Source organism: Cyrtonyx montezumae, unplaced genomic scaffold, assembly GCF_038088225.1.
Source record: "Cyrtonyx montezumae isolate F1298 unplaced genomic scaffold, pur_monq_1.0 scaffold_9, whole genome shotgun sequence".
Classification (NCBI taxonomy): domain Eukaryota; kingdom Metazoa; phylum Chordata; class Aves; order Galliformes; family Odontophoridae; genus Cyrtonyx; species Cyrtonyx montezumae.
The window spans coordinates 7,879,557-7,895,371 of NW_027072100.1; the positions used below are offsets into that span (position 1 = coordinate 7,879,557).

The window sequence follows — 15,815 nt, forward strand, 5'->3', positions numbered from 1 at the left end:
ACAGTTTGAATGAGAAACCGAGAACCTGAATTTCAGGGTTCAGTTCTCATCTTTTCTTACATATATATATTGCTTATATATATTTGCATGTATTTTTGGTTAACTGAGTGGTTTGATGCCTGTTCTCAGATGGCAGGTTCCCATCCACTAAGAAAGTACTGTTTTTGTCGTGATAACGCATGGGTAAATGCTGCCACCAACCTGCTAATGAGGCTGGATGCTGGTGTTGGGAGCATTGGGCTAGAAGTACCAATGCAGTAGAAGATGGAATGAAAGGCATGCTTTCACGCAGGCCCCAGGACACTGATGTTTGCCCAGACATCCAAAACTCCCAGAGGTGACAGTTAAGCCATCCTCCTATTAGCAACGTTGACAAGGGTGGACTTATGGTTCGGGTTTGTCACGGTCATGCCGAGTGTAGAGAGACAACCTGAGGAGGAGAGGAGATGCTACAGTAAATAGTGGAATACATCTGCTGCTTTGAAGTTTATCAGGAATGAAGCAACTTTGCCGTGCTACTAATCAAAACCATGGTGAAAAACAGAGTCCTGAAGGGACTTGTGTCCTGAGCTGTGGGATGATGGTGTGCCAGGGAGTATATCTTAATAAATAAGTATTATCCCTTTTGCTTCTCTGGCCCTGTGCAGCTTGCCAGAGGGGGCACTTTTTAATGGACTAGGAGAAGCTAGCGGAGAATCCAGAAGGATAAGGCTTAAAGTCAGTTCTTTGGTTTATACCATTTATAGTCCTATTAAATTCAATGCGTTTCTCAGGCATTTGGAGGGCAAGAAAGTTCAGTGTATTCGTACATCTTTCAAGATCCTCACTTGATCATTTGACTCTGTCCAGCTAGCTTAACAAGCTAAATAATAAAAGAGAACAATGCAAAACTTGTTGAATTTCTTTTTTTTTTTTACCATGTGTCTTTTTTGAAGAAAGATCCTAGTTTTTTTCCTCAGGTGCCCAGCAGTTTGATGCGGACTCCTGCAGCTTTTTTTTCCCATCGCTCAATACCTATTTCAGCATATATCAAATTGTTGTATTTCTTCCTTTCATAGAGAAGCAATTAAAAATGATGAGGGTAAAGGGTTAAACCTAAAAGCCTGCTAATGAGGGTGCCTTCTTGGTTTTCTTTTCATCAGGCATTTGATGCTGTTTTCAGCATAAGCTTTCGATAAGCATCACTGAACATTTTTCCAGAGTATATTTAAAAAAGTTTTATTTTTTTTACCATCCTGTAAAAATGATAGATGTGTGGCTCTGCTGTTTATCTGAAATCCTAATTACTGATGCTCCCGCTTTTGAATGTTAAATTCATGCAGTGTTCTATAGACTTCAAACTGGTCAGAGAAAGATGGATTTGTGTCCACAGAGAGATCTAAGTCTTGTAAACAGAGCCAATGCTTGTTTATTTATTAAATTATTTTAAAGTCAAGAGTTGCATCAACTGCAAATTGCATAGATTTACATCTTTCTAAAGGAATAAAAGAAAAAGAGAAAAGATTTTCTGAGTGGATGAAATTTTAATTTCTGTCTCTGTGAGAGCAAAGAGGAGAGGGAAGAGGCAGGACTTGAAAATACAGAGGGGATCTCCTTTTCTTGAGCTATGGTATTTGTTACAGAAGTACAATTAGTTTTTTTTCCAATGATACATATGTATCTGGTAAAATATTAAATATGTAGATATGCAAACATATGTATACACATAGAAAAGTGTCAGTGTATGTATCTGTATAAGTGTGTTTAAGAAATAATTATCTGTAATCATATAGCATTCCAAAGAATCATTTCACAGGGAAGCAAGGAGAACAAGCACAGGATTACTAATGTCAGCCATTGCAGCCGTGTGGATAAAAATGTGAGCTGTTCATCCATACTGCGTTGCAGATGTGTTTTCTGTGCTGTGTACGAATGGTGCCTGGAGCAATAGCAGCAGCAATACCTAACAGCAGCTAAACACCCTCATCCCCAGTATTCAGGCCCTGATGAGTTTCTGAATTGCCTTCCCTGTGAGGCTGAAATCATCTGCAAAGCCAGGCTCGCTTCTTTATTAGCACTGGTTATAGGAGAATGTTTGCTTTGAGATCTGTTTGTGGGCATCTCTCACAGCTTCCTGGCCACAAGCCGTGGGAGAGCAGAGGACTTAGCAGGGAGGACGGTTAGCAGTTGTGCTGTTTGTTGTATGGCTTTCCACAAGACAGAGAGTGATTGTGTGTTCTGCATGCTGTGCTCCCAAGGTACAGGCTTTACTGGTGGTGCTGAGTTTTGAACATCACCTGGCAGTCACAGGGGTAAATGAAGATCTCAGGTGGAATCAGTTTGTTAGTTCACATTCATGCCTCATGGCTTGTAGGGCTGAGGCTGGGGTTGGGGTGGGGCCAAGCCTCTGAAGCAGGAGCAAACCCTGAGCCTGTGGTGTGGACACTGGGGCCTCAGTTTCTGCTGCTGGGGCACGCTGTCACCTCCTAGTGTAGACATGGTCGTAGGTGCATGAGGCCTTAAAACCACACAGCGGTGGGCAGCCAGCTCCTGGGGTACCCCTAGCACTGCTGCTGCTCAGGCTGTTGTGCACCATGCAGTTTCTGGCTGTGACTGAGCGTGATGGAATTTGGATGTCCTTGAAAGCTTTCTCTGCTCGCAGCTCCTGAGGACTCTTCAGCAGAGCTGGCTGTGTGATTCATTGCTGCATCCCTCTACCTGTGCTACCTGAGAGCGCAGTGTGGAGCAGAGACGGTGCTTGTTTAAAAAATTAGACATAATTTCTCTCAGGATTTTCTCTGTCTCTAGTCAAGTTTGTTTTAAACTAATGGAAGTAATTAGCAAGGCACAGAGGGACTTTGTCTAAGAGGTAGCCATATTTAGATAATGGAGCATAAAAGTCGACACGGTGACATATGACACAGAGCAGCATATTGGAGCAACGCGCTGTGTCTTAAGCAGATGTTTAAGTACTTTGAGTCCTGAAATCACTGCATACACATATAGGAAGAGATTTTTTTTCTCTCAGACTCTTACTACACTGTAGGGCTTCCATTTAGTCTCAATAAAATCAAGGTAGGCTCTGAATTCTTATTAATGTGCAGTTGTTATCACTGGTTTCTCTCTTCTTCAAATATCTTTTTGTATATGATGCATCAGAACTTCAGGAGGTATGGATGGAAGTTGCCTTTTACACTGCCGTTATATAGCAGAAGATTTCTATAATACACCAGCTGATGGTGCAGAAATGAGAACAAATAAGTACTAGCAACAAAGCACTCAATGTGTTCGCACCTACTTGTTATGGATGTGAATGCAAGGGAGATTTGCAGGAGTTCCTGGGAGATGGAGGAACGTCACAGGGCACTGGGACATCTCCCTGGTGGCACCAGCCACCCTCTGTGTCCCTGAAGTCATTCCAGGTATGCAGCATCAGTTCTTGCAGGTGCCAGCAAACTGTCTGTGTTCAGCCTCATTTGGTGCTTTCATGACTTGTTATTTTACAGAGTAGCTTAAAAAAACGAAGTCAGTGTGTGGGCTTGTTGGCTGTGTCTTTACTGTCAGTGAGCAAAGCCTGGTGTGGATCTGAGCGCTGACCTGGGATTGTTCCTGCAGTCAGATCAGTGATGGCAGGGATTATCCCCAGTACACCATTTAGAACACTTTGTTGTGGGAGATAAGAAGTTTTGGCCTTCTGTTTTGTGCTAGCTGACCCCAGTATTGAGCACCGACTTGCTTTCTTATTTATTTATTGAGCCTGATGGAAGTTTCACCATCATAAGACAGAAATCTCCCACTCCAGACTGCTGAATATCATCACCTTGCTGTGACACACGGTAACTAAAAGCAAGGGTGCCCAGAGCTTCAATCTGTGGTCAAAGTAGCAATTAAGTAATATCCTGTCCCTTAGAAAAATTGTGGCCAACGTTTCATTCTATGCTGCTTCCTATTACACTGAAAAGCATTTGTTATGGTTCTGGAGATAGAAAGCAGAGATTACTGGTCAAATGTCTGGACTAAAGCATTTCTGATGAGATAGGCATGGATGTTATTTATTGCAGGCTGAGCTACAGTGAAAGGTAAAGACAGCAAACCCCTGCTTTCCAAAGCAAAATAGAAGGACTTTGTTTTCCCCAGCCTCCAGATTTAAGGAGAACCTAGTCCTGTAGACTGTAACAATGAAATTGCTTAAAAGCATTACACACACTTTTTTATGTACTAGGTAACTTTATCTGTCTTCTTTTTTGTAAATCAATGTCTGACATTTACTGTTTGTGCTTAATAATTTACTGCGGCATTAGCTAACAGTTCCTACCACACGCACATAGAAACGTACTGATGATGTGGTTTAACTCCGTATGCAGCCTGCAAAGCCTCTGTGAATGTGTGGATGTGGCATGGGTACAGCATCCTGGTGAGAGAGGGTTGCACCTTTGAAGGAGGAGGAAGGGTGTCCTGTGGTCAGGAGATGTTCAATGAGATGGTTGGTGTCAAACTGGCCCCAGAAGTTCCCCTGGCCAGGATTGAACTCCTTCTCCCACTGCAACCACCTTACTGTCTGTCCTGTGCAAAGCATCTGCTGAAGCCCTAACACACTTGGGCTGGCAGATTTGGCTTTTTCAGAGCAGACAAGGAGTATTGTGAAGCGCTCAGAAGCCACAGCATTCAAGAAACCTAGTAATGGACCTAGCTAGAAGGCTCTGTATCCATTCACACTCACTTGAGATATTTTTATGGGTACAGTATGTTTTCTTTCACCACATGTGTTCCACCCTGTGGATTACTTGAATGGCAGAAAGTGTTTTGTTTCCTACGTGATTAGCTGCAGGTTCAGTTTCTATCAGATTTGTCAATTTTGTCATCTAATAGTTTGGGTTGCATTGTTGGTGGGGGTTTTTTCAACCTAATGTATGTGACATGCCTCATAATGCCAATAAAAACAGTTTTCAAACTAGATTGCAAATGAGTTTGACCGAAAAATGCCAGAAATAAAAATATCAGCCACTGGGGAGCTTGGATCCGATGGTGCAAGCTTTTAAACGACAAGTTGTAATTTGTGATGTGAAGGTTTGCAGTTCTTCTTTGCTGTAACATGAGTGGTTATCCAGTGGGACTGCAGCTCTGGTTGTGGGGATCTGCTTTTAGCAGCAGATGCGTTCCCCAAAATGGTTTAAATTTTCCTTCTTTGTTTAATTTTTTTGTTTCTTTATTTCTGATAATGGAATTGTTATGGGCTTTTAAATTTCAGTTAAGAGTGTGCAAATAGGCTATCTGGTAAGTAGGTTATTGAAGGGTTAGGGAAATGGAGAACATTTTGTGCAAAAAAATACCCACAGTGTGGGTAATAGACTCCAGTCGAATTTAAAAGATAATGGTGACAAGGGAGAAATCCACTTGTAGAAATGGGGAACAGCTGTGTTTGAGATCTAATGAAACTGTATCAAATACTTTAAAAATGGCTTACAGCTTCTCCAGGGAATGGAGATTAAGCACAAGAGCACTCCTGAAAGGTCGAAGAAACAGTTAAATCATTTCCTTGATGGTTATTAGAGATATAGAAGACATCAGTGAAAATTAAACGTCTGAAACTTGTATTTGATTGCTTTCCTTATCACGCCAATCTCACACTTTCTTCCATCTCTTGCTCTCTGTTCTAGTAAAATTTAATAACTGTGCTGGTAACAAGGGAGTTCGGTATGAAACCAACAGCCTGGACTTCAAGGTGAGAGCAGATGGGACCATGTATGCTGTCCACCAGGTGCAAATGGCCTCGAAGCAGTTGATCCTGATGGTGACCGCCTGGGATCCGCAGACCCTGGGCAGGTGGGAGGCGATCGTCAGGTTTCTGGTGGGAGAGAAGTTGCAGCACAATGGACACAAGGTATGATGCTTTCAGTTCTCTTATTTCATTCTTTGAGTCGTAGGATGGAACGTAGGATTGATCTGGTCTGGTGCTATCTGGTCTGTTCTTCCAGAGGATTTGTCTGCTTGGAAGCTGCCATAAGCAATTGCAAATTTCTGGCAAATAGTTTACTGATGCTTCCTTTCTTTGTTAGTCTCATGCATGTAGCTTAAAAACAGGAATCTTTCCCTGCCCAGCAATGCAAAAATACTGCTTCGGTTAAATACAGCCATGGGCTGTGCTGTGCCAGTGAACTGAGGGACGGTTCACATACCCACAAAAATCCCTCTGATCTGCTCTTAGTGCAGCTGTCTCTGGCCCACCTCTTTCATATCATCCTCAGCAGAGGCAGTTCTTCCTTGTTGGTTCAAGTCTGGACTGATCCCGTGCAACACTAAGTGTGGATATACTCTCTACATTTAAAAAACAATACAACAACAACAAAGGAATTCTTCATTTCCTGGTTATATTTAAGCACGTTGCTAGGTTTGAGGATATGTTTAGGATAAAATTGGCAGGAAATTGGCCAAGGACCCGATTTGTTGCTGAGTCTTGAAGACCTTGTAGAGCAAGGATGAAAGTGGGTGTCAGCTGGGAATGGACAGGCAGGGCCAATTGGCCATGGCTGTAGATTGGATTAATGCACTGCGGTGGCTGTCACAGCAAGCCTGGCCTCTCCTCTTTCTGCAGAGCTTGGGTGCAGAGGGCAAAGGAGGAGGGGGAAGAGGGAGAGAAGCTTTCTGTGCTTTGGTTTAAGAGTACCGCAGCATCTGAAGACTTGTATCACGTGTGAGAGATGATGGAAAAGACTCAGAGAGTCTTAAATTTAGTAGTCACCCAGTGGGCTGACCCCTGAGGTTTTGCATGGCTTAGAGTCGTATAAATACATTTCTGCTGCTCTTCAGTAAGATTCTGGCTTGTGCGAGATATAATTAAGCCCTGTATGTTATGTCAGCTGTATTTGCCATTTTCTAACCAAAGAAATACTGCTTTCTTCTAGAAGTAATTAAATATTGAAGGAACAAAGTAAGGTGTCTTATATACAGCTTTAAATTCCTTCTTGGTGTAGCAGAAAGAAAACTAAGTACACATCGGTGCTCTAGTAAAATATTTGATTGGAAATTCATCTGATGTTAATGTAAGCTGAACTCTGGTTCAAAATAAAGAGAGTTAAGCTTTTTAAAATTCATATCCCTTCTTTCTAAAAGCCTTATTAGTGTATGGTTTGAGGCTGGGAAAATATAAAAAACATGACTAATGACAAGGTCACAAGGAGTTTTATTGTGAGTCCCTACAGTAGGCATCTGAGTTCTATTTTATTTAAATGCTTGTGCTTTTTGCAAGCAAAATAATCCTTTATTTACTAAAGAAATAAATACAGTTATGAGTTCATTTCAAAAATAGCAGTGTTTATGTTAAAAAGAAAACAACACAACAATATCCAGTACAATGTGTTTCAGGCCGTGACCCTAATATACTACACTTCATGGCTTTTACTGGAGACAGATTTCACATATGTTTTTGTAAGGTACAATATGACTCAATCAAAACTACATGATTGTTTTAAAGACTTCTCTGTCTGTTGTGGTAAATTCAGACTATGGATATAGAGACTATTAGAGAGAAGGGAGGAGGTGACATGAGAGATGAAGCCCCTCTTTCCTTCCTGAGTCATCACTGAAAGGGCAAATCTGAATTCAGTTCACAGTTACCCAAGAATTAAAGCTTCATGAAAACATAATTATCCTGTCTGGAATGGCTGTTATCAGACATTTGGCAGAAGTTAATAAAGAATGAATGTTACAGGAGAAGTTGATGTAGGTAGCAAACCTATACCCTGCCTGCAGAGTGGAGGCAGTGGTCTGCTTCCTGGGGGGTGCAGAGGATACAACCCTCCAAAACATCTTTCTTTGTGTTTGTGGTCCTTTATTATTGCAGTACATAGGAATGGAAATTCACATGACAGATTTGGAGAGCTTTGCTGATGACCTGTGTGTCCTCAGGGTGGGTGGTGAATCAGTTCAGGATGGCTGCTGTCAGGATGGGCATCCCCTTGTGTGCTTTCATTGCAAAATCAGTGTTTTTGGTGTCTGCACTCGTGCCTCACATCCCACAGCTGTGCATTTTCTCTTGGTGTAAGCTGATGTTTTGATGGTGAGCGGTCCAACACAATAACAGCTTTCCCTCCTTCTTAATGTTGGCCTTATCTAATGCAATTAGCACATTTTATAACTGAATAACCTGGGAAGACTTGCAAAATTTCACTCGCAACTGCTGTAATAAAAAAATATAATGACTACCGTAAAGTTTAATGCTAGGAGGATGAAATGATGGCAAAGTAGGTAAATATTTAAAATGTGCATTTTACGATACCTGAAGCATACGTGTTCCCCGTCCTCCCCAGGAAACATTGAGGTAAACTTATTTCTGGTTTACACAAGTGGTGTTAGTAACTCTAGGAACTTTTTTTTTTTGTTCTATCTTGCAGGAAACATGATAGCAATTCAATTAGAAAATGCAAATGAGGTCACATATTTCCCACAAGGAGTGACGAATTACCCCAGAGGAAACTGAGAGATATTCTAGCATAACAATAAATACTTAAGATAAAGATTCTTACAGTGTTCTCATCTAGCTGTCTGTTGTTGCAATTTAAAGTATCAATCAGACCTGTGGGTATAATTTGGAATAAAGAAGAGAAAGAAAGAAAGAAATGAAAAAAGTTGTTTATGAAACAGTATTAAGTCATTGTGTCTTCTGTCAGCATTTATGAAAGATAAACTTGAGTGGGATAATGCTCCAGAAGAAAAAGTAAAGCCAGGCTTTACTTACCTGAAATTAGCAGTGCAGTGTCTTCTTTCCTAAGAGTGCAGGCTGTTATGTATAACAATTGGACATCGATTTAACTGCAAGTCCAAAGATTATGTTTGCAAACAGTGACATTGCTGAGACCTCAGTCTTGAGAGTGCCCTCTGCTTCTTATTTGCAGAAGTTCAAGTCTTTCTAAGTGCACAAATGCACACATAGCACGTTGTGCTTCGCTTTCTGCACTATCCCTGTGTTCAGACTCTACTCATCACTCCTTGCTAATTGGCATCCTTTGCTCCCAGTACTGATTTGTCCCATCTGAAGTTCTGGCCCACTCTTTTTGAACTTTAGTTTTTAGTGCTTGCTCGTATCTAAGTATTTGTGTGGTTAGTTTTCTGGAATTTTTTTTTTTTTATTTAGTAGTTCTCCCATTTCTCTCTCAATCAGTCTGTGATTTAATATCAGGATTATAGAAACATAGGAAAAGAGCCTGGAGGTGCAGCATACACTCAGCATGTGTAGGATGCTGGCCATCTCTTCTACTAGTGACTTACCTTAGGAAAAAATATAGTTTTACTTGAATCATGCGTGTGAAAACCTAGTTCTGGTTTCTCAAATTTTGACCATGGATGTATGTAAATTTCTGTACTGTTGAATAACTAGAAACTGTGCAATTAAAGTCCTGCAAATATATGGGTATGCAGCTAGCATTTAAAACACTGAGAAACACTGTCAAAAAAACAATGCTTGCTTAAGACCAGGTTGTGTTTTATTGTCTTGTCTTATTTGGTGCTTTTTTCATTACTCAGGTAGGAATCCACAGCCATACAATATGAATGTGATTCTTACAGCCAGTTTTTTTGATTTAAAGCCTTTAAATAATCATCTCTGGCATTTTACCTAGCTGGGATTTTAAATTCCAATACAGCCTTTTATTGCTGATCACAAATACAAAGGTCTCCAGGCAAGGAAAGGCTTATTCAGCACCGATCATGTTTATGACCTCTGTTATTGCACTAGCCAGGATGCCCTGCACAGGGCTGGAAGCGATGAAGACATATCCTTCCCTTGATGGAAGAAAATGACCACTTAAGCAGGAGCTGTCCTTCCATTTCCCCTTACTCTTTCAAGTGGGTGTGCATGAAAGAGATGGGGGGGAAAAAGCAGCCTCAGTTGTTTCCCTTCCCTCCTTCCCCTGTACTGCGACACGCTATGATGCATGGCATTGAGGTGATGAAGTTTGCCTTCGAGCTGTGTTATCCCCACAGAGGGGCTGAAGAAAAAGGATTGTATTTGTCATCCTACCTTTTTTGTTGCCATATGTAGATATTATTTCAGAACCAGCTCATTATGCTGTCCAGCAGGTGCCCTAGGGCTGCCCTGTTTGAGCACTTCTGTGGGTAAATTAATAAATTAATATGATATAACTGTTACCAGTGAGACTGATCTTGTAATTGTGGAAGTCTAATGAAGGCACATCAGGTGAACTTGTCTGACTTCATGCTTAAGTGAATTTGAACATCTAGCATTTAATCATCGCATGAGCTGGAAGTGCTGTTTGTGACAACATGTGAACTTTCCTGACCTGATTTTCAGGTGCACTCAATCACGTTGTCTTGCACCAAAACCAAGATAAGATATGACATACAGGTGCTCATTGCCTTGGAAAATCAGCCCACTATGTGAAGTTTCCAAGCACTGCACTCACTGCATTTAGTTCTTAAGTAGTCAGCATCTTACTAAGGGTCAGGCTCAAAGCCATACTAGAAAGATCATCCTGAAGTGAAATTCACTCCAGATCTGCCTTCCTTCAAACAAAAAGAAGTCACAAGGATTGAACTACCTACACAGAAATAAGTCTTTTCTGATAAAAACAAAGCCCTCAGACTGCCGTGCACTGACTGCCTGTGATGTCTGCCATGCCCTCACAAGATCAAAACTCCTGACCTCTGGTTTCATGTCCTTTGCTGCTAACTGCTCAAGTCTGACTGCTGCTACAGAAAATGTTTTGGACTCGGTCTCCTAAAAAAAATCTCTTCTTTGCTGTGGTAATTCACTGGCTTTGTGTGTAAACATAAGTTTGTATAAGAGACAAAACTGCCTTTGTGCAGGCACACCCTTTTAAGAACGCCTTTGTCAGCTGGTAGCACAGCTGCTTTGTGTTCTTCTCCTCAGTACTGCCAGCCGAAGCAGTGAGGAGGACCAGCAGACCTGAGCATCCAGCATAGCAGTGGGCTGAGCCAGCTGTCATTGCCAATGGGTTAGTGGTGGGATTTAAAACACTGTCTCTGTCCAGCAATGCTTCTAAGTACCCACCTAAATTTCATCATGGAAGTGGTGATAAATTGAATGTGTTCACATTTAAGCATATGCTTAGGTACGCTCTGGTGCTAGGGAATAAGAGAAGAACAGCCTTTTCTCAAGAGCCTCTTGAAGTCACCAAAGGATAACTTGAAAGCATGAACTCTTATGCTAGTGCTGAGGAGAAGTACCAGAATGAATTATTTTGCTTTGTGCTACATAGCAGTGGTGCTTGTGATCTCTGAAGTCTCTTGTCATCTTTTAACTTGCAAACATTATGAAGAGAAGGAATATTGTTACATTTAATTCATTATGATTATTATAATTCATTTATCTTTTGAACATCACGGCTTTAGAAAAAAAAAATGAGATGAGAATGTTTCACAGCTTGTTAAGGTGTAGATTTGCTCCTACTTCTTTCTGTAATGAAGGACAGTTATATCAGCCTGTTCTGGAAGTAGCAGAAATGGACTTTGGAGCAAACTTAAAATGTTGCCCATAAAATTAGTCATTAGATGTTCTGTCAGGGTAGAAGAGGTTTTCCAGCCCAGATATTTCATGCATTTTTTTTTTCCCAGCAAGGTACTTCTAGAATGAGAGAGCTAATATCAAGCTGCAGGTTTTCTTCTTAAAATTTATAATATGTGCCAAGATCCACTACCTTTATTCCTATCTTATAGGTATCTGAACAGATAGGAAGCGAAAGAGTACTTAATAATCTGTAATTTAATAACCATACTCTTGAGAAGTACTTGTAGTTCTGAAGGCATTGTGTATGGCTTCTTCCAATTACGAGAATGACATTAAGTTGAAGATAGAAGCCTCTTTTTGTAAACACTAGAAGGCAGAGAACAACAGTAATTTAGATGTTTCTTAAACAAGCCTACCTAAGAAGCATTGCAAGATTAGATCTCACAAAGGGAATGTGAAAAGGTCAAGTTGATCATAGAATTGCTCAGGTTGGATGTGGGGAGCTTTACAAGGAAACAGCCTCATCAGAACTTTTCATGTTGGGATAAGATGTTCAAGCTTTAAAGTGAGAAAAGTACTCGAGCTGTGCTCAGTGAATGATGTCATCCTCTGTTCATCGAAGGCTCTCATAATATTCAGAGCCTGGCAATGACAAGAAAGGTATCACCGGTGTTTGAAAATTGTGTGTTTGAAACAATAAAAGATTCCACCAAAGGCAGAAGGATTGCTTATGTACCTGCTTGGGTATCTGATTCTCCCAGAGAATGGAAGAGAAAGAGCATCATTTAAAAAACTGAAGGCAGCACACAGCACAGGCAGTACCTCTAATCATCAGTGTGATGTGGTGACGAGGAATAAGCTTCAGTGTGGCTCTGCCTCTTCACACCAGCCAGAACTCCTCCTGCCTTAGACATACCTTTTGCATTTCACAGCTGTTCAGTAATGAACATGAGTGTTAATTGCCTGCAGGCCTCTGTATTCTGCTGATGCAGAATATGAAGTGCTCTGGTGACATTTACCAGATTTCAACTTAAAATAGTGGTGATATATCAAAGTTTTGGGCAAATGAAAGGTGTTGATGAGTTAAGGTGATTTCTCGATCTTGCTTAAATGGTACTGGGAAAACAATGTGTTCTGATGTAAATGGGGTCACCTGGTGAGAAGCCACACAAAAAGCTACACTAGCTCATGACACAAGCATAAGCTTTGTTGGAGGCTGTCTGTGTCTGTGAAGTCCTTGTCTGCACCTCCAACCTCATGAGATTTTTCTGATCAAAAAGATTAAGCAGCATTTGTTGTACTGAATAAGAGTCTTCTATGGTAACCTTATGGGTTTTGCCATAAGCTAGTGAATGAATTGTTTCTCTGGGTCCAGACTCTAGCACTTCACTAGTTGCCCAGTAAAGGCCCTGTGGAAAAAAAAAAAACCTTTTCCTGCTCAACTTAAAAATGGGAGTGTTGTGGTCTCTGTGTTTGAAAATTTCCTGGTTTCACCTGGTGTCCTTCCTCAGCTTTTTCTATCCTTTAAAGCCCTACAGTGCTGAAGAACATTTTGGTTCCTCAGTCGCTCCAGTTGAGCTTTATTAGTTACATTGGATAAAATTTCCCAGAATCTGCAAAGCCAGCCAGGTACCTCACACCCCTGAATTTGCATGCATGCATCATCTTTCAGAAATGAAGGAACAGTGCACATATGAGCAGATGCTCAGCTTTGACAGGGACTTCTTGGGAGAGCATGATGTCTGGCATGCTCAATGCATGGGTGTGCATTTTACATGGCTCTCCTCCTCTGAGGGTCATAACTCTGTTAGATTTTAGTCAAACTTTTCCTTCCCTGTCAGCTGATATATTCTGGAAGCTCATGCACTTGCCAAGTCTGACAATTTTTCTTACTAATTGACTCTAATGTGAACTGCTCTATGCAGCCCCACTGCTAACTGATTAAACAAAACAAAAAAAAAAAAGTAATGAATTCTTGCTTAACTAGCTGATTTAATTAAAATGTTTTATACTGTAATTGTATGGTTTCTATAAATGGAGAGGTAATTTTGTTTAATGAGTTCCTAACCAAACATAACATTCCTGACTGTATGGAACCAGGTTTGAGAAAGGTCACAAATGCTGAGATTCCACTGTTTGCTTTTGTAAGTCATGATGATCAAACAGCTTGATCTGGCACTTGAAACATCCTATCAGGATTGGTTCCCTCTATCCCTGTTGATACCAGAGATTATTAGTATAGTTTTAGTAGCAGAGGGGGTTCTTTTCTGTATCTGAGCACTATTCATTATCTTTAAAGTGGAAGTCTACTGCCAAAATCACATCTCATTGTCAATTAGTGGCTTCTCTGCAAACACATTAATTTAATGCCCCTGCTGAAGTATTCCGCGCGTTGGAACATCTTGCTGCTAAAACACTAGTTTTCAGAACACTTTGACACAAATCATTCATGAATAGCAATTTATGCCTTGATGGCAGTGGGACTTGATATGAAGCTCTCTGTGATTAAATTTACCACAGTGTTTACAACTATTAGTAAATAGTGCTAATAGAGATAGTCATAACAGGATTCAAGAAGGTGGATGAGGAGAAAAACAGATTATGGACCCCCGACGCACATGGTTCGTAAGGAATACCTTCACAGAGACAGACTGCAGTAAAAGAAAGACTAAAATAAGATGTCTCCTCTTCTTAAAACTATATTTTCCTTTCTTTAACTTTGGCAAATTCAGCAATGACCTAAATACAAAGAATCAATTACCCTAAAATAAATAAATTTGCCTTTTGTTCTGCAACCCTTTCATTATTCTGCGTGAAAACACAAAATGAAGTATCTCTTTCTGCTATAAGATCAAAAACTGGGAAAACGATGTATTTTGGGGAAAAAAGGGCTCATTCATCCTCCACTGCCATCCCTAATGTCAGCAAAATGTTGTCTCCTTAGAACAGAATTCATGCAAATGTTTATTTAGCAGTGCTCTTGTGTTCCCTTTGTTAAAGAACTAAGCTATATTTTCTTTGTCTTATTTTCTGTTTGGTAAATACCGTTTTCTCCTGTCCTTTTCCCAGCTACCATGGAAACAAGTGAAAATGCTTCAGATTATATATTTTAAATCGATTTTTTGTGGTAGAAAATAGGAGTTTTCAAAATGTTTATTGATAAGGGAGATGAAGGTGAATATGATTGAACAGTGGGATAACAACGTCTTTATATCCCCTTGGATTGATAAAAGTGAATTAAAACCAAGTTAAAGACCAGAAGTGATGCTTAAAACAAAGCAAGTTAAGTATTTCTTTGCTGAAAAATGTGTAGTGTAAAGTGCTAAACTTTCTCTAATAATATGACTAGCATATAAATAAAACAAGTTAAATCATAAGTAACATTGATATTTGGGAAAGAAAAGGTTTATTACCTCACCTTCTATTACAGTTAGCTTTTATTGCAGATGGAAGAATAATATATCTTAGTGCTGAATCCAGAACATTCATCCATTTTGCAGGTTGAGCCCTATAAAATTAATAATCTCTAACAAACGTACCCAAAGACACACTGTTATTTATATGCAGAGAATGGTGGCTTATTTACCCAAACATTAGAGTGATCCAAAACGTTCAGCTAAGCAGGAACACAAAATATGATATTATATTATGTAAATGGGTTTGTGATACGCTCTGCTGGATAATAACTTCCAGATGTCTCTGTAGCCAGAGGCTGACGGATATCAGAGGCAGGTTGGCTGGGAGGGGAGCCGTGCCAGCTGGCGGGACTGGCTACTGCTAAGTGTAGCGGAAGGTGAAAGCTGGTATTTCTTCACACTCACTGGTTTTATTTGTGGGCTAGTGGAAATCCAGTGTCTAGCAGCCTTCTTTTCACTAGCAGAAGTAGTAGGGTTTGGGGGTTGTAGGGAGCCCACACATCCTTCTGTGAATTCTTTTTCATCTCTTTTGTGAGGAGGAATTGAGCTTGAATCTTCCCAAAATCAAATGTCTGAAGCCATGGACTGGAGGCGCAGAGGCTTACAACTAGATGGCCGTTCTGCCTTACTATTTATTGCCAGTGCTGAATGCAGACTGGGAGTCTCCATGAGCTCTCAGTGCCATGGCACAGCTGGAGTCACCTGGAGCACTGTGCAGCCTCACCTGTTCTGAGAAAACTTTGCTAAATCCATTCAGCTTTCAAGTCCAGCAGTCCCTAGAGGTTTAGAAACACATCCTCTTCTAAATGCAGCCGGTTGCATTTACCATCATTAAATGCAACACTAGACTGTAAAGGGTTTGAAATTACTCCTGTAGGATGCTACTGAAGTCACTGGCATAGACTTTAGGGAAGCACTTCTGATGCCTTCTGTGGAGC

General features: G+C 40.6%; 1 protein-coding gene across 1 annotated transcript in view; it reads left to right on the forward strand.

The window, feature by feature from the left end:
* Nucleotides 1-15,815, forward strand: part of CDH4 (cadherin 4) — a 409,052-nt gene that overhangs the window by 243,058 nt on the left and 150,179 nt on the right. Inside the window, exon 3 of the mRNA XM_065754409.1 lies at nucleotides 5,637-5,860. Within this exon, the coding sequence (XP_065610481.1) occupies nucleotides 5,637-5,860 (224 nt within the window). The remainder of the gene's footprint in view (nucleotides 1-5,636; nucleotides 5,861-15,815) is intronic.